The following is a 23931-nucleotide window of genomic DNA, read 5'->3' on the forward strand; positions in this document are numbered from 1 at the left end:
CACCATATAAGTACTACTTGGCAGCGTTTTCACGTCACACCAATATACCTTAACTACCTACTAAGCAACTTAGTCTTCACAATCGTTGCTTAGCCATTCCAATCTGCGTTTGCACGATCGACTGGAGTATACGACTACTCTACCAGAAGTGATTTCAAATTACATTTGCTGCTCTATTTATACTGTCCTGCACGCAGGCAGACAGTTATCCTAACAACATTGTTGCTAATATTTTCTTTACTTCCTTTTACCTAAGTACGTATGTATGTACTTCGAATTTCAATATAAATATGTACATATGTATTTCAATCTCACGTATGTATATAATTAACAATTCATTGACTTATAATAATTATCAAAATTCAACAATAAGTATAAATATATGTATAAAAATGAAATTCAAATTGTGGAGGCCCTTAGTGATGGACTTGGGGTCTTCACAAAGGTAATAAAAGAAATAAATAAAAGGACCGATAGTTTCTGACAAATTAATTAATCATTCCTTCAAATTTTAATAGAAGTAAAATTGAAAAAATAACAGGTTCTGTGCCAAATTTTTGCATTTTTGCTAAAGCCTGTTCTGTTACGAAAACTATCAAGTTACTAATGAAGGGAAGCGAGGGATAAATAAAGAAGTAATGAGTGGTCAAATCAAAATACGCAAAGATTTTTTTGTATGAAAAATTAGCAGGAAAGGAAATTACTCATACGCCACGTACACCTAAGTAACACGCTTTTCTGCTCATATTTCAAACGAAAAATCTTTGCGCAATTTCATTTGACCACAAAACCTGTTATTTTTTAAATTTCTTCTGTTATAGTTTGATTTTTTCATTTTTTCATTAAAAAAATAAAAAAACTGGAATGATTTATTAATTTGCCAGAAACTATCAGTCCTATCGGAAAGTGATGTATATATGGTTTATTAGCTTTGATTTGACGTATCTATAAATTGGTTCGTAAGACATACGTGATTAAGAGGAACCATTCTTTGTTTTAAGCTGAATCTCGGTAAATTGCAAATATCTCGAAAACGTATCAATAGAAAAAAAATTAACTCGATTTTCGGAATGACCGAGCAATTCTACATAGAAATTGGATTGTGGCGTCCGGAGAACAAAACCAAACTAAAATTTGTGATCCAGCGTTATTTTCCAGAGAGTAAAAACACTCATATTTCAAAATGGATCTCTTTTTTATAAAGCAATCGCATTTCTGGCTGGTATATTTCAGGACGAATGGATAAGGATTTGGCAGTAAATGTCAGTTACGCGCTTTTGCAGAATGACGATACGCAGTTTCTACTTTAAACGACGATATGTTTCATTTGTTCGGCGGCAGCTGTGACTGAGTGGCTAGAGGTGCGTACTACTACTTCGTAGGACCTCGGTTCGATCCCTAGTCCTGGGCCCTATTGCACCATCGAATTATTATTAGCATTTTAGCAAATTATCGAACATGCGCAGTTTTGTGTTTCACCGACATGATAAGAAAAAGTCACTCAAATGAGTATTGATCATATCATAGATAAGAGTTGCACCAAAATTTTAAATGCTTAGCGAAAATATTTTACCGGATAAGATATAAGTTATGCAAATTATCAAAACTTATTATTATTATTAGCATTTCGCTGCACCAAATAATTTTATTTATCACTTATCATCTTTCGTTTTGCTACCTTTACAATTATTTTGCTAAAAATAATTTTACCTATCATACCAGTGATAAGTTACATTTATTCAGTCTGAATGAATTAATCAGTACTTTAACACGTGATGCCATAAAATATTGACACAAAAAATGCTTCGATTCGAACTATTGAATTTATTAGAGGAGGAAAATTCGCAAATTGTAAAAAGCCTGTCATAAAAGAACAAATCAACTACAGTTTAGATATTGGTGTAGTAGAAAAATCTCGGCTATCTCGTAGCGAAATTGAAAAAAAAAAATATTTAAAAAATTGGAGCGGACCTACAATATAACAGTGAGCGTAATAATGGCTTAAGTCCGCTACAGAAATTATTATCGACTCTGCACTGGTTAGTTAATGGTAGCCAATATCATGGACTTGGTCATATGCATAGGGTCCACTGTCGGAAAATTCAGCCTCCACGACGAAACGTCCGACAACGGCCCGAGGCTAATCGACCTCGCCGGGCCCCGAAACATGGTAGTATGCAGTACTAGGTTCAAGCATAATAAGATTCATCAAGCTACGTGGCTGTCTCCGGGTCGAAAAACGAGAAACCAAATCGATCATGCTCCGATAGACGGAAGGCATGCTTCCAGTGTTTTGGACGTACGTACACTACGAGGGCCAAACATCGACTTGGACCACTATCTTGTTGCAGCCAAGATATGCACCCACCTCTGTCCAGAAAAAAATGTGCGCCCAACAATGCAATGAAAGCTTAACGTCGAAAAGCTGCAATTCCAACAGACGGCCAATTTATTCGCCACTCGACTAACACAGCAGTGGAACCACATTTCCTGATCATTAAGTACCGCCGCCGGAGAAGTAGAGGGATTTCAGCGAGCCCGAAAGAACAACTGGTACGACGAGGAGTGTCAGGAAGCAGCAGAGAAAAAATGACGCCGCATATAGGGCCACGCTGCGATCGGGCGCAACGCGAGCCATGTGTGACCGTTATAGGGAACCGAAGAAGGGAGGTAGACGTATTTGCCGCAATAAGAAGAGAGAGGCCGAAGTACGTGAGTGCGGCGAGCTTGAGATGCTAGCCGACAGGAAGAACGCCCGAAAATTCTACCAGAGGGTTAGGCGACTTACGGAAGGTTTCACGACCAGGGCGAACTCCTGTAAGAACAATCATTGCGACCTAGACACTGATGTCCAGAACGTACTTAAATTATGGAGGGAACACTTTTGAATGGCTGCAGCACTGAAAGTAGTGGAGAAGACGAACCCGAGCCCCCAGTCGATGACGATGGATTCGATGTCCCACTCCTGACTATGCCGAGGTACGAATAGCAATAACGCGGCTGAAAAACAACAAAGCTGCTGAAGCTGATAGCCTGTCAGCTGAGCTATTCAAGTACGGTGGTGAGGAGTTGATAAGCTGCATGCATCAACTCTTATGCAGAATATGGTCAGATGAACGCATACCCGACGACTGAAATTTAAGTGTGCTCTGCCCAATCCACAAAAAAGGCAACCCCGCCATTCGCGCCAACTACCGCGGGATCAGTCAAGCAAGTCAGCAAGTCAGCAAGGTATTATCGAGCGTATTGTGTGGCAAACTACAGCCCACCGTCAATGAACTGATTGGGCCTTATCAGTGTGGCTCTAGGCCTGGCAAATCCACCATAGATCAGGTATTCACAATACGCCAAATCTTAGAAAAGATTCGCGAGAGTAGGAACGACACACTCCATCTAATTGTCGATTTCAAAGCCGCTTTCGACAGCACGAAGAGAAGTTGTCTTTATGCCGCGATGTGTGAATTTGGTATCCCCGCGAAACTAATACGGCTGTGTAAAACGATCAGCTCAGTCAGAATTTGGAAGAACATCTCAGAGCCCTTTGATACTCCCTTGCATGTGATTTCCTTAATCTGATATTGGAGGAGATAGCGCCGCAGAACTGAACCGCTCAGGCACAATACTTTGCAAAAGCGTACAATTGCTGGCGTATGTCGACGACATCGATATTATCGGTAAAGCAAGGGCTACGTCTGTTCTGCCTTTTCGGGATTAGATAGAGAAGCAAAGCGAATGGTAAACGAGGACAAAACGAAGTATCACCTGTCATCTCACAAATAGTCAGGTCATACGCATCTTGGCACACACGTCACTATTCCCAGTTACAAGTTTGAAAAAGTAGACGACTTGATTTATTTGGGAACCAGCAACAACACCATTAATGGTGTCAGCTTTGAAATCCAACGGAGAATCACTCTTGCCAACAAGTGCTACTTTGGACTGAATAGGCAATTGAGAAGTTAAGTCCTCTCTCGTCGTATAAAGAACAGACTCTATAAGTCACTCACCATGCCTGTGGTGGTGTATAGCGCGGAGGCATGGACAATGAAAACATCTGATGTAGCGGCTCTTGGAGTTTTCGAGAGAAAGATTCTGGGAAAGATTTATGGACCTTTATGCGATGGCGAATACCGCAGACGATTTAACGATGAGCTTAACAACGATATAGACATAGTGCAGCGAATTAAGATTCAGCGGCTCCGCTGGCTTGGCCATGGTTTCGAATGGACAGAAACTCTCCTGCTCTGAAAATATTCAACGCGAGCCGAAATGCTGGTAACAAAGGAAGAGGAAGGCCTCCCCGGAGTCGGCCAAAATCGTTTAGGCGGTTACAGCGCCAATAAAGAAGAAGAGAAGAAGAAGAAGAGTAATCCATCGAGTGGGAAATGCACCTCTCTGCAGTTGACAGGACAACTTTTTCCCAAAGTAAAAATTCCTATCGGATAATTTGCCGTTAATTATCCGTGAAAAGAATAATTTTGCCGCGGAAATATTTTAAAAAATATCGCGTGCCCTGCTAACTTCCGTGGAAACCAATTAAGGAAACCAGCTAAACCCAAACTAACTATCTGATAATATGCCGTAAATTATCCGTTCTTTATCCGTGGGACTAAAAATTTTGTCGCAGACATATTTAAAAAAAATATCACGTGCTCTGCCAACTTCCGTTGTAGTTAGCAGGACAACTTCTGAAAACAAGCTAAACCCAAACTAACTATTTGATAATTTGCCGTAAATAATCCGTTCTTTATCCGTGGGTCAAAAATTTTGTCGCAGACATATTTAAAAAAAATATCTCGTGCTCTGCCAATTTCCGTGGAAGTTAGCAGGACAACTTCTAAAAACCAATTAAGGAAACCAGCTAAACCCAAACTAACTAATTAATAATTTGCCGTAAATTATCCGTGGGACTAAAAATTTTGTCGCAGACATATTTAAAAAAAAATATCGCGTTCTCTGCCAACTTCCGTGAAAGTTAGCATGACGACTTCTGAAACCAATTAAGGAAACCACCTAAACCCGTGGAACTAAAAATTTTTTCGCAGACATATTTAACAAAAATAACGTAACTTCCACGGAAGTTAGCAGAGCACGCGAAATTTTTTATAATATGTCGCGGCAAAATTTCTAGTCCCACGGACAAAGAACGGATAATTTACGTCAAATTATCAAATAGTTAGTTTGGGTTTAGCTGGTTTCCTTAATTGGTTTTCTGGTATTTTTACCTCCAGGAAAGCAGCAACTAGTTTTTATTTTATTTTTTGAATAAAATAAATTTTTTCTGTATTTTGATTTTTTTAACTATTGTTTTTGTTCACTTAATTTCAAACAATAGATCATTGTTTATAAGGAATTGGTAGCACGAATGTCGTTTTTGTCAAATGGCTAATATGGCATATGAAAAGAGAGTGGAACTACCTCTAAAAATGATTGCATCATGGTTTAAAGTTCGCTGTGAATTTTTGTATCTCTGAGCGTAAACTAATGAAATATTAAATAAAAAGCACTTCTAAAAGAATATAGTTTTTGGTCACTTACATTGATGAAGACGATATACATATACAGCATCCGGAGTACTTACAAAATACTGCTGTCGTCAACGACTTTCCACCCTTTGATCTGTGAAAGTCGAAAGTCCGACACATAAACTTCCAATGGAAATTCTGGCATCCAAACAGTAAATTTTGCCAATCCAGCATACGATCCATATTTTACAACAACTGAAGCATTAGATGATCCCCTTATTTCAGAGCCGTCGACATAAACTGAACTGCATGACGAAGACACCTAAAACAGAAAAGCGTTGACGAAACAGGAAAACGAGCAGCAATACATATTTTGCAATAGCGAATCCCAAGTACATAATAGCAATAAGGCCACAAGTAGCGCTGGGATTAATGACGGTGACATGTAACAAGATCAACGGAAATAAGGTCAATTGAGACTATTTCGCAGACTGGTGCGAAATAAAGTCAATTGACATTATTACCTTTTCAAAAGCGAAATAAAGTCAACAAAAATATGGAAATAAAGTAAATGATGCTATTTTCTCATTCAATTGGAAACAGCGTCAACAATGCTTAATGTATGTCGATTCAAAAAAAAATAATAATAATAATGTTGTTCTAGCATAGTACGTGAGATATGAATGTTGTTACAATAAACATTGCCCCGTAAGTGTTGTTTCCTTCCATAGATGAAAGAGGTTATTGTCAGATCCTCAGCATGCTATTAATCAACAAGACACAGTCATGAATCACCACCAATTGATTTTATTAATAATTTTAAAATTACGAATATAACAAAAACACGCTGCGAGAAACCAACCTCAAAAAGAGCTGGAATACGAGAAATATTTGAAGAAAGAATGTAGAAATGATCAAGACTTGCAAAACATGTCTTATTTCCAAAAATAAAGCGAACACTATTAAATTGAAGAAACAGTGGATTGCCGCCATGTCCAAAAATCCAGAAGGAACACTGAAATAATTGTTTTTAAATGAGCATATTTTGAACGAATTCGGAATGACTAAGGTGGAAAAGAAACATTTTGTATAAGGAAACAATTAAAGAAAAGGAATTTTCTTACACTGTATTCATGTCGCCGCCAACAATTTGTAACATTATTTAAAATCAGCTGAGGAGAACGACAGTATTTATTAGATGGTACATTCAAATCAGTGCCAAAATGCGGGTATAAACAATTCCATATTGATTATTTGTTATCGGAACCGGATCATGTAAGTTGACTGATTGGTTTTCACACACTTTTTGAACGCAAATTATATGCTTTTTACTGCAGACAAGTTGTTGCCAACACAGCAAAAATCTTTCAATAACTTACAAATATAAAAATTTTAAATATCGAGGGTCTATATCACCGTGCGCCAAAAACCAACAATTTTTAAAACACACGAAAAAATCAATATATTCACAAAACTAGGAGCCAAATATAGTGTAACTGGATTCTTAATTTTTCTCTCTGACGTTAGGATTGATTGAATGAAAAAATTATTTGAAAGATTTGGTGCATTGTAGAGTAACAATATGGGTATCAAATAAAAGGAAACATTCTGTAGAATTTAAAAAAATTAAATTTTTTGTTGCACCAGGACGAATAAATGTTGAAAATGTAATTTAAAAACTTTATCCTTGAATATCCTTGGAAATTTCCAATATTTATTTTTGAATAAAATATATGCCAAGGACTAATATGTAAACTACCTCGAATTTCGTCCTTCTAACTTTATTAGTTTTAGATAAAAAAATTTTACACTTCTCTTTATAAGATATTGATAGTTACAATATACATAAATGAAGATACTAGAATCATTACACTGTACAGCACGCACTCCGCTGGGTATTGGACCAAACCAATTTTTTTAAGAGATCGAGTTATAGATAAAAAAGTAATTTCTCCGTTTTTCGAAGTTCGCCTCTGAAATCGAGATATGGGCCTTCGAAGTTCGAAAGAGGATCTTTGGTAAAAAATTATTTTTTATTATTATATGTACATAAATAAAAAACTAAAAATACAATCTTAGACCGCCCTTTGCTATTATTTAAATGGTTTATAACTTTTTTTTGCAAAGTTATATTACAGGTGCTATTTATAAGGGGGCAAAGGTCGGGTCTACGAAAAATTAAAAACCTTATATTTAAAAAAATGTTGAACTGATTTCTAAAAAGTTGGTATCGTTTTAAACGTGATTAGACCCCCTTCTTCTCATATGATATGCATATTTGTATACTTTGTGTGTAAAAATTTGAGAAAAACATTTAAAAGGAAAAAATAAGTTTTTTTTATAAAAAAAAATATTTTAAACAAAAAAATTACTAATAGGTTTTTAAAAAGTTGATATCGTTGTAAACGCAATCAAACCTACTTTCTTCTGATATGCGTATTTGTATACTTCGTTTATAAGAATTTGAGAAAAAACACTTAAAATTAAAAAACACCTTTTTTTAATAAAAAAAAATACTAACCGCTTTTTAAAAATTTGGTATCGTTGTAAAGGCGATTAAATGCCCTTTCTTCTGGTATTTGAATACTTCGTAGATAAAAATTTGAGAAACAACACTTAAAAGCAAAAAATACCTTTTTTATAAAAAAAAAATATTGTAAACAAAAAAAATTACAAACCGATTTTTAAAAAATTGGTATCGTTGAAATGACAAAAAATGTATGCCATTTGAAAAAATGCCATGTGGAAATGAACTTAATTACTATTTTTTTTAATGTAATGACACGATTTTTTTTAATGCCCGACTTTGTCATTTTTGCCATTTAATGCCTAGGGGAAATCCAGCATTATACTTTCTTAATCCCAAAAATTTCTATTTATATACACAAAGAAAAAAAAATTTAATTAAAAACAAAATGGTCTTTGTCTTAATTGTGATAAGTGTTACGTGTTACCTATTTGTAAGAAGCGTCTGAACCTCATAGATATCCCATCACTATACATTGGGGATAAATCTATTAAATTTGTATCCAAGGTAACTAATCTCGGTTATGTTATTAATACTAGTCTTACGTGTGTTGATCATATAAACTCCATTGTCGGAAAGGTGTATTATACTTTGAGAAACTTAAGAATGTCTGCACACCAATTGATATCAGACGGAAACTTGCAATACAGCTTATACTTCCGATAATATGCTATCCTGAACTAGTTTATAGCAAGCTAGACTCTCAATCAGCACATAAAATTTAGGTAGCTTTCAACCATATGTATTTGGGATAGCAAAGTTTGAGCATATCTCTGCCTGCTGGGCTGTGAAATCTCTGACTACTTGAAAGCAGAGTTGGGAAAAATTTATTCGAATGACGAATAACAAATGAATAAATTGTTTTTCTTGTTATTCGTAAACAATAAATAATTTTGTTTATTAAAAAAAAAATGATTCGAATGACGGATAAATTATTTTATTCGTTATTCGAATAATTATCAACTTCATTAATTATTCGAATAACGAATAAAATAATAGTAAAACAAGTAATTTATGTATATAGATATGTACATATATTTATGTATAAAATGATAACCGTTTTCGTTGTTGCGATTTAACTCAAACCCCTGGATAGATTTAATTTAAATTTTCGGAGGTTATTCCATGCGCATAAAGTCCTACTAAAGGCTACTAGAAAACTCCTTGGTGGCGATGTAGCCGAGTTATTTATAAAAGTATTTATGTATGATGTATTTATGAACTGATTTCGTTCAAATTCAAAATGTGTTCTTCCTGCATGATGAAAAATACTTATGCGAAAAATGGACCCGCTAGGAGGCGCTGCAGTTGAGTTATTTAGAAAATCCCTATTTATTGTACTATCAGGTTGCAATTCATAATGGTGCTGCAGTCGAAATCATTAGAAACCTCATATGTCTGGACTACTTTGTTTTTTATGTTTATATTATACGAATTTACGATGTCTCACGTCGTCATACACCCTAAAGGCGACCTTGCATCTACCTCCGCTTGATGAAATTGCTCGGGCGGCCATTGCTGCACCAGTAAGGCTCAAGGAAACCAGCTCTTGGATATTTTAAAAGTGGCGAATCAGCAAGGAAAGTTTCGACCACATCCTTCCAAGAAAGACCACTGTTGGTATATCAATGGCCAAATTTTACATCGAGGATTTTTGGCTCTCCTATAATAGAAAACGCACATCTGTGCTCTTCAGCTTCCTTATAAGGACTTTTGTTGGGCTACATGATATAAGACTAGAGGTTGACGCATCGGACCAATGCTGTAGTTGCAAGATCATAGAAGATTACGCACGCTTAGAAAAGATCTCACAAGTGGAAATAAGACCATCGGTAAAGCTGATGATATTGAAAGGAATTTTTTCTTGCATATAGCATCAGAGCGCTATTTTTTTGGCAGAAATATGTGTGAGAAGGGTTCTGCTCTTTAGTTGTTCAACCTAAATTAAGAATTTTTACTTTACCCATATTTGGTTTTCAACGCTATTCTTGCATTGGCCAACGCAAAAAATCTTATCAGGGGCCGCGGGAATGGGCTAGTATTCTTGATAAAATAGTAAACAGAATTCAGCTAACTCACAATCCTTGACAATAGAAATAAAAGTAAAAGTGTGGTAAATGAGTATTTATTCATTATTTAAAATAACGAATAAATTATTCGCAAGCAATTTATTCACGAATAATTTACCCGTGAATAAGTTATCTGCGAATAAATATACTACGGATAAAATTCTATTCGAATAATAATAAATAACAATTTATTCGAATAATGCCCAACTCTGCTTGAAAGCTAGAAATTGTATATTCCTATTTCGTCTTATGATTAGGGACGTTCCGATACCATCAAAGTATCGATACCTACTCAAATGAGTTTACTCAAATCGCTATTGCGATACTACTTATATGAGTCAACCGAATGTATCGATACCTACTTATATCGATAATTTTTCATCCTTTTACATGCAACAAAGCGAAATTATTTTTCAGACGTTATCTGTGACATACCTTGAGCGGCACCTGAGTGGCAAATCGACCTATCTCGGCAGAGAGTTCGAGATTTTCAATATATTTTCAGTTAAGGTATCGATATGTATATTTCTTCATTAGTAGCACTAGAAGTAATACGATTACTTAGACAAAAAATTCAACCTTTGAAAGGTTCCCACAAAATTTTACGGCTACAATGCATTGCTTGCACTTTATTGTGGTATCACTAGCTTTTTAAAATTATATCCACACTTTACTGGTCGTCTCCACAGGATAAAATTTATTGCTGTCCAGCTGTAATTTTGGTCACTAGATGTAAGTTATATCAGTGGCAATATTTGTGTGGGATTTTTATATCTTGATATAAACATTTGTAAGATAGCTTCTACAACGCATTTTTGCCGGATTTAATCACTTATAAAATTAAAAAAATATATACTATTTTACACCCAAGTACACAATAACAAATATTTTGACAGAAAACAGCTCAATTTTTGCTTTTATATTAAAATATCAATAATGTTGACACGAAGTTTTCGTGCAAATGAAAATGTAACTGTCAAACTACCAAATTTCCGGCAATAGATGGCAAGATATAAGCTCTGATATATATTGCTCTTGAAGAGCAATGAGCGGTCTCCATTGGCGATTTATATTCTAACATAGGTATCAAGATATAAACTTTATCCTGTGGAGACGGGCAGTTAGATTTTGGCGGTGCCATTGCTTAAAGAAATTATTTTTCATAAAAACGAAGCAATTATTTTCCATAGAGCAAATATTGTCGACAAGATATGGCACCTGCGCAAACCAATTCGATACAAGTACTTTTCTTTCGATACCAAGTAGTTATCGAAACAACGATTCGAGTAAAAAAAGTAGTTGGTATTGAAACAAAAGTATCGAGTACATACTCGTATTTACTTGTATCGGAACATCCCTACTTATGATGGATAAAACTCCCGGCTACCTTTATGAAAAATTAATATTTCCAAAATCAACACGAGTAAGTGACCTAATTGTCCCTAGCTATAACTATCTCAGCTCTGCAAGGCTATTTTTTGCCAACGCTATTCGTATATGGAACGCGATTCCAGCCTCTATCCGTAGTACTTTCGATAAAAGCAACTTTAAGAGTCTCTTGTATTCATATTTTCGCTAGTTTGTCTTAAGTTAAATACCTGTTACACTGAGATGTGCTCTCTTCGTACGTATATATACAGGTAATTATATTTAGCCATATTAATATCACAAAGTTTTATTTTATTCTAAATTTATACAACCTAATACCTGTGCCAGTTTTGTTTATCGTACGTTAGTCCTAATTAAATACTTTCATTATAACCTTTATTGTCTCATACATATATAAATTACTGTTGTACTACAAAAGATTTCTTAATCTTACTGTACTAATGCATAGATTAATAAATGAAATGAAAAAAATTAAATGAAACATTTTTTCCCTCTATACACTCAGAAAAAACATTCCTCCTATATTCAATACCCTCTATCTACAATTTTGATGAAAATGAGTTTTTGATGGTAACGTGAGCTCTTATTTATCCTTCAGCCATGACAATAATGCCAAACTTAAAATTTTGCTTTTATGGTATTATATTCTCATTTTTAAAAATCCACTATCTGCAATAACATTTTGTTACAGAAGCAAAATCCTCTATCTGCAAAATTTTGCTGGAAAATCGTTTTCATTACCATTTTTTTGTGGCAGGTCAAATAAAGACTGGGTAAGTTACATGTACCGATGCATGTATGTATATGTTCCGGTAAAATCCGATCTTAGGTCAAACTAGTTTTGCCCAGGCTAAACTTGTTCTACCTAATGCGGTGTCCAACCGAAACCAAATCTTGTGGACTGCGTAGCTTCAGTTGGACTGATGATGAGCGTTACAAAAATAGTTTATTCTAAGATCGGGTTTGGCCGGTAGCTTGCAGGTATATACATGTCCGCTCATTTACTACAATAATTTCATAACTCAAAAAATCAAAACTCGAGAAAGACGGCTTTAAAGTTTTGAATTTACATATACGCCGATACTAAAAATGAATACATATTTTATTCTAGTGAGATTCTGGTGAAGGCCTGTATGCAGCCCTCAAGAAAAGCAAAAACTCCATATAAAATGACGTACAAGAAATGGCTAAGAAATTTTCTTGAATCAAATTTCCTTAAGGCAGTACGCAGTTCTTAAGAAATTTACTACGCTTTCTACTACGGTTTTCTAAAGTTTTTTGTGAAGAAAGAGCATAAGGCAACCTAGTTTTGCAACAGAAATATATGCCCGTTCCATTATTTCTTGAGGAAAGAGTGAGACAACAGGCTGTGAAGTATCAAAAAATGTCAAAATTCCTTGGACACAGACGCGAAATAATGGCAATTTTTTCTTGACCGTTTTCTTGAGAGCTGCATACAGGGTTTAATCAATACAGCTATGATATTTTTACACGAAATAGAAGAAGACGTAGCGATAATTTCTGCATACTCAACTAAAAATTTGTATTTTTTGGATTATGACACTACTAAAGTAAATGAGCGATGTGTATATGTTTATTTGCCTCCACTCGGTCCGAATATTCCCACAATTCTCTCTTACTCATATCTATTTAAGAGTTTGACCAACCATCTCTTCGATGACAGGCAAAAGCCCTGGTACAGACGAAATCCCGTACCCCGTTCTAAAAAATCATCCGTATCCCATCAAACATAGAGTCATTAAACTCCATAACTACATTTTATTTCAAGGGTTATATCATCAAGAGTGGGAAACTGCTATTATTATTCCTATTGCCAAATTAAATACGCTAATGATATTTTAATTTTTTCTAAGACTAAGGACTTGACGCAAGTAAAAATTATTTTTTCTAACATACTAAACGATCTAATCAATTGGTCCAAATCTTCAGGAGCTCAGATTTAAGCTGAAAAAGTAATTTTTTCACATATGCAGAAAATACAAATAAATACATACATCCAACTCTCTCCTTGTATAACACCCCTCCCCTATACTGATACATTGAAAATATTTGGAATGATTTTTTTACAATAAACCTACTTTTAAGCAGAACTGTCATTATGTAAAAGTTGACTTTGGGCTCGTAATTTATGGACACTGCGCAAAAAAAACATCTTAAATTGCTAGAAACACCTTACTATGTAGCAGAGGAGAAAAAGCATCCGTGCATTTCCCACCTCGCCAATAAAAGCTATCTCTCACGTCGAATCCTGCTTTCAACAAAAAAACTGATGTAGCAAGCAATCACCTTTATTTCGTATATTAAGCTACATCAAAGATTTCGACATCATCCGATGCTTACTAAAGTAAAAACTCTACCGCAAGGGCATTTGCCCAGTTTGATACTCATAAATTACATCGGAGCTTATTTTCACAGACGGTCCCAGATATGGTGGTAACAAAAGAGCTGGGTGTTACAATTGTCTTCAGTGCTTTTCCCCCGTACTGCTCGGCATTTACAGCCGAATCAACTGTACGTTTCGCCTCTATAAACGAAGGAAATTTCCTCATCTGAACGGACAGTAAACCAGCCAGCGAAGCCTCTTTTAACAGTGCTAATGATTCTCACATAATTTCGAAATCACGTGAAATACTCTTTTGACACAAAAACACATTTAAAATTATGTGGTTACCTGGGCACATCGGAATAGAAGTGAACGAATTTTCACACCTATGATTTCTGCATTAAAATCTTAGTTTAACGTAGTACTTACGTCTAAAGAACTGACATTTTCATTATTCTGCAAAACCCTCTATCAGGAAATTTTTCTGTATAAATAGTTATAATTCGAATTGCAATAACCTCTATCTGATCTTTAAACTAAAATTAAATGAATTAAAAGTAAAAAACTAGTTTTAGTATATTGCGTGAATATTTAAGACATGCGTGTGTACTTAAAATTATTAACACTTTTAAAAACAGCTGCCAAAACAGTTTTTTTGCTCTCCTGAAAAATTGAGTTTTTGCAGATAGAGGGTATTGAATATAAGCCCTCGATATTATTCTAAGGAAATATTACCTTGAAATGGCTCCAATGACATGGCTGCCTTAATATGAGTAAACAATTTGACTCAGTTTAAGGAAAACACAATTCCTTAGTTTTTAGGAAAAATTTAATTGCCATTTCATCCCCCGTGAAAGGAATAAGTATGTCATTTTGCTCGTGGCGCTCAAACAGTGGCAATGGCCGACAGAGCAAAGCTCTGGAGCGCTAGGCGAGAGATGCAAAGTTCGAGCCCCAGAGCAGGAATTTTTTTTTTAATATTTTTTATTTTTTTTTATTGCAATTTTTTAAATGGTATTTAAAAAAAATATCTAATTTTTCTTTTATGGTATTTGAGAATTTAGGTTTTTCCATATATGAAATTAATGTTACAATTTGCAATTTATATTTAAACTGAAATAATTGACTTACCTTACTCTAACCACCTCCGGACTCGAACCAGCGATCTCAGAACCAGAAGCAGTAGTCTTCACGCGACGCCACAGCCGACATTTGCCAGGAAAGCAATCAACTTTGTCTTAACAGCACTGACAAATTCAAAATTATTTAAGGAAATTATTACTTATATTGAGGAAATTATTACTCCTACGGAGTAAATTTACTTCCTCAAATTAATGACGCCCTATTTTTGAATTAAGGAACAACTTCTCAAATTGAGTAAATTTTTCGTAATGTTAAGGAAAAAACAGTAACTCTAAAATAAGGATACTGTTTTCTTGTTTTAACCAAATGCTTTTTTCTGAGTGTATAAACTCCTGCCCCCATAGGTGAAAGGCTGACTATGCCCTTGTATACAAAAAAATTAAAGTATTTAAACCATACATCATACGGTCAGTTTATTCTTTTAGAGCGCATACATGGTTCCAAAATAACGATTCCTGTATCTTCCAGTATGAAATGTGGATGTGGTAGTTAACATATTAGTCCTTGACATATATTTTTTTCAAAAATAAATATTGGAAATTTCCCAGGATATTCAACGATAAAGTTTTAAAAGGACATTTTCAATACTTATTCATCCTGATGCACCCAAAATTATTATTTTTTCTATTCTACAGAATTTTTCCTTTTGAAAAGGTAATTATGTCAATTGACTTTATTTCGCACCAGTATGCGAAATGGTGTCAATTACCCTTAGTTGTATAAGTCTTCGAACATACCTTAAGTCAGGCTTTCCCAAAGTGGGTGACGCGACACCCTGGTGCCGCCAGCGTATGCCTGTGGTGCCGCCAGCGTATGCCTGGGGTACCGCCAGCGTATGCCTCAGGTGCCGTTAGTGCATAGAGTATACTAGTGGTGCGGGCAAATTCTTTAAACTTTTACACAACGCAAACGGTTTGATCAAACTTCAACATGGCGGCCAGAAAATGCCTGGGTGCCGCCAGCGTATGCCTGGGGTGCCGTTAGTGGCTAGAGTATACTAGTGGTGCGGGCAAATTCTTTAAACTTTTCATACACAACGCAAGCGGTTTCATCAAACTTCACCATGGCGGCCAGAAAATCAAAAAATTTGGATTTTTATTAAATTTACCTTCAGGGGCTCTTCAAAACCCATACACAACCCAAATGGCTTGCAGCAAAGGAACATTTCGCTTGGTTTGTCAAGCCGCTTGTGTGGTGTATTTCGCTCTTAAGCGTAGTTCCCAGTACGTTTTGTCAACGAAAAATTTTATCAGACAATTTTCAGAAAAATAGCCGAAAACGAACCCTTTTCACAACCGTTTTCGGATTAATTTTCGGATTTTTTGCTGGCTCGGCTGTTCTCGTAATAAGCGCTTCAGCTTCGCGCACGTGTATATTACTTATTCTTTGGACATCACAATCACACTGTGGAAGAGCGAACCAACACGATTTTAGAGGCAGTCTTCTCGTGTTAGTGAGGTACCCATTCTCAATGCAAATCGAAGAAGAACTTTTGATGAGCGAAGTACTTGAGACTTACACCACCAGCGACGAAACTTTTACAGCTATCGACAAATTTGTACAGAGAAATGGTTTGAAATGGAGCAAGTGTGTGGATATTTACAGTGGTTGAAAAAACGAAAGGAGCGATGTCTAGGATGAAGCAAGAGGTAGAAAACGCCACGAGAAGTAACAGTATGATCCGTCGGTATTCCCTGGCGACTAGGAAGATGCCGCCACTAGATTTAAAACTCATATTGGATGACGCTGCGAAGATAACAGAGGCCTGCGAAATTAAATTACATCATTGGTTTTTTCTAGCGAGATTTTTTTTATTGGTGACTTGTATATTTTAGAATTTCTAACAATTTGCATGAAAACCCCATAAATAAACAAAGTAAATCCGAAAAGCGTATGTAGCTTCGAAATTAAAATTTTATTTTCTGTCAATTTCCATATAAAATTAAAGTAATTAAAATCGTTTTTCACTTAAATTGCTTTCGTGAAATTGGCTGTACAAATTATATTCTTAGCGTTAACGCGCATGACCAGCGTTAATTTGGAAGGTTTAAAAAAAACCATTGTCGAATATTTTCCCAACATTGACTCTGAGGATGTCTTCAGCTGGATAACAAACCCGTTTTCATGTGACCCGAAAAGTAAACCCACTGAGATGACAAATTAAGCTTTCGAGAACCTTCTGGACATCAGTGAAGACAGCACTTTGAATATTAAATACTATGAAGGGAGCCAAGAGAGTTCTGGATGCAAGTGTATGCAGAAAACACTGCTGTTGGCAAGATTGCATTAAATATACTAGTGACTTTTACTTTTACATTTATGTACCTCAGTGAAATAATACATATTGTTATCTATCTTATTTGCATCGGTACATTCATTTTTTAAGTATATTGCACAAGGCATTGTTTGTTTAGTATATTGGCATATTTTTAGTTTTCATAAACATCTGTTCATAGCCCTGTTATATAAACACTTTTTGTGTCTAATACCTTTCTTAGGAAAGAAATGATATGTGCAAAACATTGTTCTCGTTGTTTAAAATGCCAGCACGTGAAGTGAAACAATTACTTTGATAAAAAATTACAGACGTAATAAAAATTAATATTTTCACGGAAAATGTGAACTTTTTATAAAAAGGCCACGTGGTACTAGTTTAACAGAAAAAGAGCAAGGATTTATAATTGGCCAAAGGGAAAGTGGTGTGCAATTGGTTGATATAGCTGCGAAAATCGGACGCCATAGAAATACCATTGGGAGTTTCCTGAAAAACCCCAAAAATTATGGGACTACCAAACGCAGTGGCAGAAAATCAGAGATTGGCGAACGATCTAAGAGAACGATTCGGCGGCTAGCTGTTGAAAAATGTATGAGTTGCCGTGAAATCAAGGTTCACCTTAACCTCAATGTAACTGGGAGGGTCCATCAACTATTAGTTCAAAACGAGAACGTTAAACATACAAGTCGTGTATCACAACCCATGTTATTAAAGCGACATATGGCCAACCGTTTGGCATTTGCTGAAAGACACAAGTTCTGGGATACAGAGCTTCAAAAGATCGTCTTCAGCGATGAGAAAAAGTTTAATTTAGACGGCCCTGATGGTTGCCAAAAGTATTGGCGCGATTTGAGACACCCACGCCAGCATCGACTTAAGCGGAACCATGGTGGTGGCTCGTTGATGGTTTGGGGTGCTTTTGGGTATGCTGATAAATCTCCTCTCTGTTTCATACCATGCAAAACCAATTGCCAGATGTACATTGAATTGCTTGACAATGTCTTAATTGAATTTGCTGGTGACCTTTATGGAGATGATTGGATATTTCAACAGGATAACGCTTCAATCCACACTGCACGTATTACAAAAGAGTTTTTTTCATCAAAAAACATACCACTGCTAGAGTGGCCAGCGATCAGCTCCGACCTAAATCCCATCGAGGATTTATGGGCAATACTTTCGGCCAAGATCTACAAGAATGGTCAACAGTTCCATACCATCAAGCAGCTCAAAGAAGCGTTGGTAAAGGAATGGGACGAAATAAGTTATGCGGTAACATACCTAAAAAAAAAATATAAAAAAATATTCGGACGAATTGATAACCTTCTCCATTTTGTGAAGTCGGTTAAAAACAAATACACCAGCAAGCTTTCAGCGTTTTCAGGGTCGTGCAAACACACACGCTATGCGTTCCTGAACTTCCAGCAATAACGCACCATTTAGGCCGCAGCTCAGCGAATTTAGTTGATCCAATTTTGTGCTCTTGGTACTTTTCCTTAAACATTCCGTGTAACACCTTGATATCATAAAGAAGTAAATGCTTATCTTTCATAACTTTTTGACCTTTTATTTTGACTAGAATAGTATCTTTTTGTTAGGCGCTATCCGACTATTTTCTTCAGATTCATAAAATTCAATTACTCTTGAGACCACCTCTGCGTCCAAATTATTACCTTTCTTGAAAGTAGGAGTAGCTAATACACCACTAGATTTTCTCAAATTCTTTGATTGAAGTGCCATTCTGTAAGAGCAACAAAATTCTTGTGCAATTTCACGAGCGGTGCGATTGTAAGTATGGTTTGTCGCATAGGACTATTCTCAGGTAACTATTGAATTTTTTCTTTAATACATTTAAAAGTTCTTCAAGAGTTTTCTCTCTAGATATTCAAGCTTTCTTGGTGGGTGATTCATGTTCGACTTCAGAATCTATTACACTACTATCAAGAGACTCGTTTTCAGACACATCTTCCAAATAATTATAATCAGTAGCATTACTACCATGAGATTAATTTTTCTGTGACTTGGAAAGCATATTTTAGATTTTTTATGTAAGTTCGGAAAACCTCTACTAAACTTTAAGGAACATTCCTTAAGTCTTTACCAACATGACTATCTACTTTAAATGGATAAGCAAGCCTTTTTGAATGCAAATTTTGTGTTTCTCCTTGATTGACATTATCATCTGCCATTTTTGAGAAAAGAAAATGAAAAAAAATATTAAAATTGATTAGAAAGGCAAAGCCTATTGAATCGAAAATGATGCATTGATATACCAGATTTACGAGAAAGCAGGTATCAGCGTTTATTGGGGTTGCTGAACACCAATCCGAGGTTAGGTGTGCCAAATTCAAGATGGCGGATCAAAGATTGCGGACGACATTTTAGAAAACTCACCAATTTGTACCAAATTTGTTATACTGGAGGTTTTGGGGATACTGATTACAAAGCAATGGGGTATAGTCGTTGTGCTGGGTATGCAGTTACTGTCGCATGGCTATACTCAATCCCGACTCTTGCGTATTCGATCGCGCACTCTGGGTAACGTGAGCAACCAATGTGCGAGATGCGGTAACTAATCCGAGTGGAGCCTTTGGTCACGGCAGAAAGAGAGGGAGCTTTGGTGGGGCCGCTCCGACTTATTCGGTTTAAGGGCTCACTGAAGTCTGCAGCGTCTGTTCACCAGTAGGTGCGGCTGCACACGGGTGTCTGTCTTGGAGCAAGCGGCTTTATAAACGTGCATTCGGTTACGAAATCACCCCCGTCCCAACAATGGGTTGTGCGCTGGGTTTGGGACCCGCCACGTAAAAACAGGCTCCAATGAAAAAGATATACAAAGTCTCGGATGAGAACCCCCCTTTTAATTACGACCACGGCAATCGATTAAAGGACTACGATTTGAGGGCATGCACCTGGAATGTCCGGACCCTTAATGGGGAAGGTGCCTACGCCCGGCTGGTTGATGTCCTCGTAAGAGCAAAAGCTGACATCACCGCCATCCAAGAAATGCGTTGCACGGGGCAAAGCAAGCAATGTCTGGGGCCTTGCGACGTATACTACAGCTGCCATGTAAAGGAGCGCAAATTCGGTGTGGGATTTGTGGTAGGAGAGAGACTCCGTGGCCGAGTACTGTCGTTCACCCCGGTGGACGAGCGTCTAGCCATAATCCGCATCAAAGCGAAATTCTTCAACATCTCGCTGATCTGCGCCCATGACTCGACGGAAGAGAAGGATGAGGTATGCAAGGATCTCTTCTATGAGCGCTTGGAGCGCACGTATGAGCGCTGCCCCCGCCACGATATCAAAATCGTGCTTGGCGACTTCAATGCCAGGGTGGGCAAGGAAGGGATCTTTGGAACCACCGTCGGAAAATTCAGCCTCCACGACGAAACGTCCGACAATGGACTGATCGACTTACGGGACGTACGGAAGGTTTCAAGACCAGGGCGTACTCCTGTAAGAACAACAATGGCGACCTAGTTACCGATGTTCAGAACGTACTTCAATTATGGAGGGAACACTTTTCCACGCTACTGAATGGTAGCAGCACGGAAAGTTGTGGAGAAGAAGAACCCGATCCCCCAGTCGATGTTCCTCCGCCTGACTATGACGAGGTACGAATAGCAATAACGCGGCTGAAAAATAAACAAACGAGAAAAGGATCGACACTCTCCACCTATTTGTCGACTTTAAAGCCGCTTTCGACAGCACTAAAAGGAGTTGCCTCTACGCCGCTATGTCTGAATTTGGCATCCCCGCCAAACTGATAGGGATGTGTAAAATGACGTTGAGCAATACCACCAGCTCCGTCAGAATTGGGAAAGACCTCTCCGAGCCGTTCGCCACCAAACGGGGTTTCAGACAGGGTGACTCCCTTTCATGTGACTTCTTTAATCCGATGTTGGAAAAGATAATAAGAGCTGCAGAACTCAACCGCTCAGGAACAATTTACTACAAGAGCGTGCAATTGCTAGCGTACGCCGATGACATCGACATCATCGGTAACAAGAACCGCGAAGTCTGTTCGGCCCATTCCAAGTTAGATAAGGAAGCAAAGCGAATGGGTCTGGTGGTAAATGAGGACAAGACGAAGTATCTCTTGTCATCAAACAAACAGTCTGCACCTTCGCGCCTTGACACCCACGTCACTGTTGCCAGTTATAATTTCGAGAAAGTAGAGAATTTCGTTTACTTGGGAACCAGCATTAACACCGATAATAATGTCAGCATGGAAATCCACTGCAGAGTCATTCTTGCCAACAAGTGCTAGTTTGGACTGAGTAGGCAATTCAGGAGTAAAGTCCTGTCTCGACGTACGAAAACCACACTCTATAAGTCACTCATCATGCCCGTGCTGGTATATGGCGCAGAAGCATAGACAATGACAACATCCGATGAGGCAGCTCTTGGAGTATTCGAGAGAAGGATTTTGCGGAAGATTTACGGACCTTTACACGTTGGCGACGGCGAGTACCGCAGACGATGGAAGCTCTGAAAGTATTCAACTCGGAACCCGCTGGTGTTAGCAGAGGAAGAGGGAGGCCCCACTGCGATGGAAAGACCAGGTGGAGAAGGACTTGGCTTCACTTGGCATTTCCAATTGGCGTCAGTTGGCACAGAAAAGAAACGACTGGCGTGCTTTGTTGAACTCGGCCAAAATCGCTTAGGCGGTTACAGTGCGAAATAAGGAGAAGAAGAAGATTACAAAGCTGAGATCAGATTATTTTAAATCAGGATAAAGGACCCAATATGGCGGATACACAATAACATAATTCAGTGTATACTATATTGTGTCACTATATTGGATATTGAAAATCGAACGAATCTGAAGTAATCGGCGACCCCGCATAACAAATTTGGTAAAAATCGGTTGATTTTCGAAAATTTCGTCCGCCATCATAGATCCACCATTTTGAATTTTTCGAATCTGACCCCTAAAATCCTCGTAGATCAAATTTGGTACGAATCGGTTGATTTCAAAAATTCGACTAAGTACTAAGTACCTTAAATTTTTCACTGCCATATTGAATCGGCCATGTGGGTTTATGTCAAGCTATAATTCCAGCTTTTTAAGGGCGCCCATCAGCTACAATTTACGTCGAAAACTGACCGGATTGGTTGTAAATTTTTATTTTTACAAGCTTTTATTGCTATTCATTAGATTTTTCTCCGGCTTCCGCCCACCATATTGAAGCCGTCATATTGAATTTTTCAAAGGCGCACTCGGAAAATGAAAGTAGATGCTCTAAGCTTTAAAATCAGTCCTTGGTTGATTTTTTGGTTGCTTCTAATTTTGGACGTAGTTCTGATCCGGTTGACGCGGATTGTTCCATACGTACATATGTATACACTTGGCTTGCGCTCCCGATTTACTCTTCATTATACTTAACTCTGTAGACTTATACTTTATAGACTTTATATACATACATATTTGTTAAGACATAACGAACATAAATAAAGAGACTATTGAACTCATAACATCCTTATTTCCATTGATCTTCTCACCTGTCACCTTAATTACACCCACGTCCATATTTCACAATTTTTACTTTACTACTGTGCCCAGCTATTCGAAATTTAATAACAGATATATGGGGATTACGTAGTGAAATTTTTATCAAATAAATGAAAAAACCCATTTCTGGGCAAACGTTTGTTTCATTGGTGAAACTTCTTTAACGGCGGTTGTGTGTAAATAAGGAAACGCAACAGAAATGTTTGGGACGGAAACAAGTGCTTCTTAAATGTATACAGAAAGTATTAAAGTTAAATACAAGATTAAATGTAAATGTGAGACGAAGGATAAAGCCAAAGTTAAAAATAAAAACCAAAACAAGATTTGCATAGCAATTAATCAGTAAAAAACTAACAACTGTTGGTAGTAAAAATTTAAAGATATTAGTAAACATACGTGCTGGCGTGACGTCAAGTGTATTTTGACTTCGATTACAAAATTCCAAAACTGCGAATTTGTATAAGAGTTTTTGTAGTAATATTGGAAATGTTTGAGAAATAAAAAGGTCCTTTATAGATTTTCCGAAAAAAGTTTTTTATTGTTAATTTTCCACAGATTTTACTTTAGTTGTATTAATTAGTTTTTAAATTTTAATCCTTACATACATTTGCCAGCAGTGTAAACTTTGAGAGAAAAGTTCATTTGGCACGCAGGTCTTCGTCAGTTAATTTATTCCATATTTTCTGTAACCATGGGCAAATTTTCTCCATTTTGAGACCCTTATACTCCCCCTTTCGTCCAACATAAGGCCCATACTCAAAAAATCGAATGGACTCGGAACTGGTGACTAGGACGGCCATTCATTCGACCAACCTTATACAGTTTTTTTTTCTTTTTTGTATTTTTTTATACAAAACCTAAGAAAAAATACTCCTGAAAAAGACTTGCCTGCCAAATGAACTTTTCTCTCATAGTTTAAACTGGTGGCAAATGTAAATAGGCATTAAAATTTAATAACTAATTATTACAACTAAAGTCAAATCTGTGGAAAATTAACAATATAATACTTTTTCGCAAAATCTATAAAGGACCCTTTTATTTCTCAAAAAAAAACAGGGTAACAGTTATTCGTCGCCACGCTGTATATTATAAAAAGCAGTCAAATGGCCTATAAACACATAAGCTAGATATAGGAGTTTCATTTTTTTTTTTGCGGTAGACTTTTCGCTGGAATCGCCCATATAAACATAAAGGTAAAAATAAAGAT

At 36.7% G+C, this 23931-nt stretch overlaps 1 protein-coding gene across 4 annotated transcripts in view; it reads right to left on the minus strand.

Moving 5' to 3' along the window:
• Positions 1 to 23931, minus strand: part of LOC118734272 (transmembrane protein 132C) — a 614903-nt gene that overhangs the window by 225859 nt on the left and 365113 nt on the right. For all 4 annotated transcript variants that reach the window (XM_036463985.1, XM_036463984.1, XM_036463987.1 and 1 more), the window contains one exon: positions 5582 to 5787. In XM_036463985.1, coding sequence (XP_036319878.1) covers positions 5582 to 5787 — 206 coding nt within the window. The remainder of the gene's footprint in view (positions 1 to 5581; positions 5788 to 23931) is intronic.

This window comes from Rhagoletis pomonella, unplaced genomic scaffold, assembly GCF_013731165.1.
Source record: "Rhagoletis pomonella isolate Grant_MI unplaced genomic scaffold, Rhpom_1.0 Rhpom_scaffold_00002, whole genome shotgun sequence".
Lineage (NCBI taxonomy): Eukaryota > Metazoa > Arthropoda > Insecta > Diptera > Tephritidae > Rhagoletis > Rhagoletis pomonella.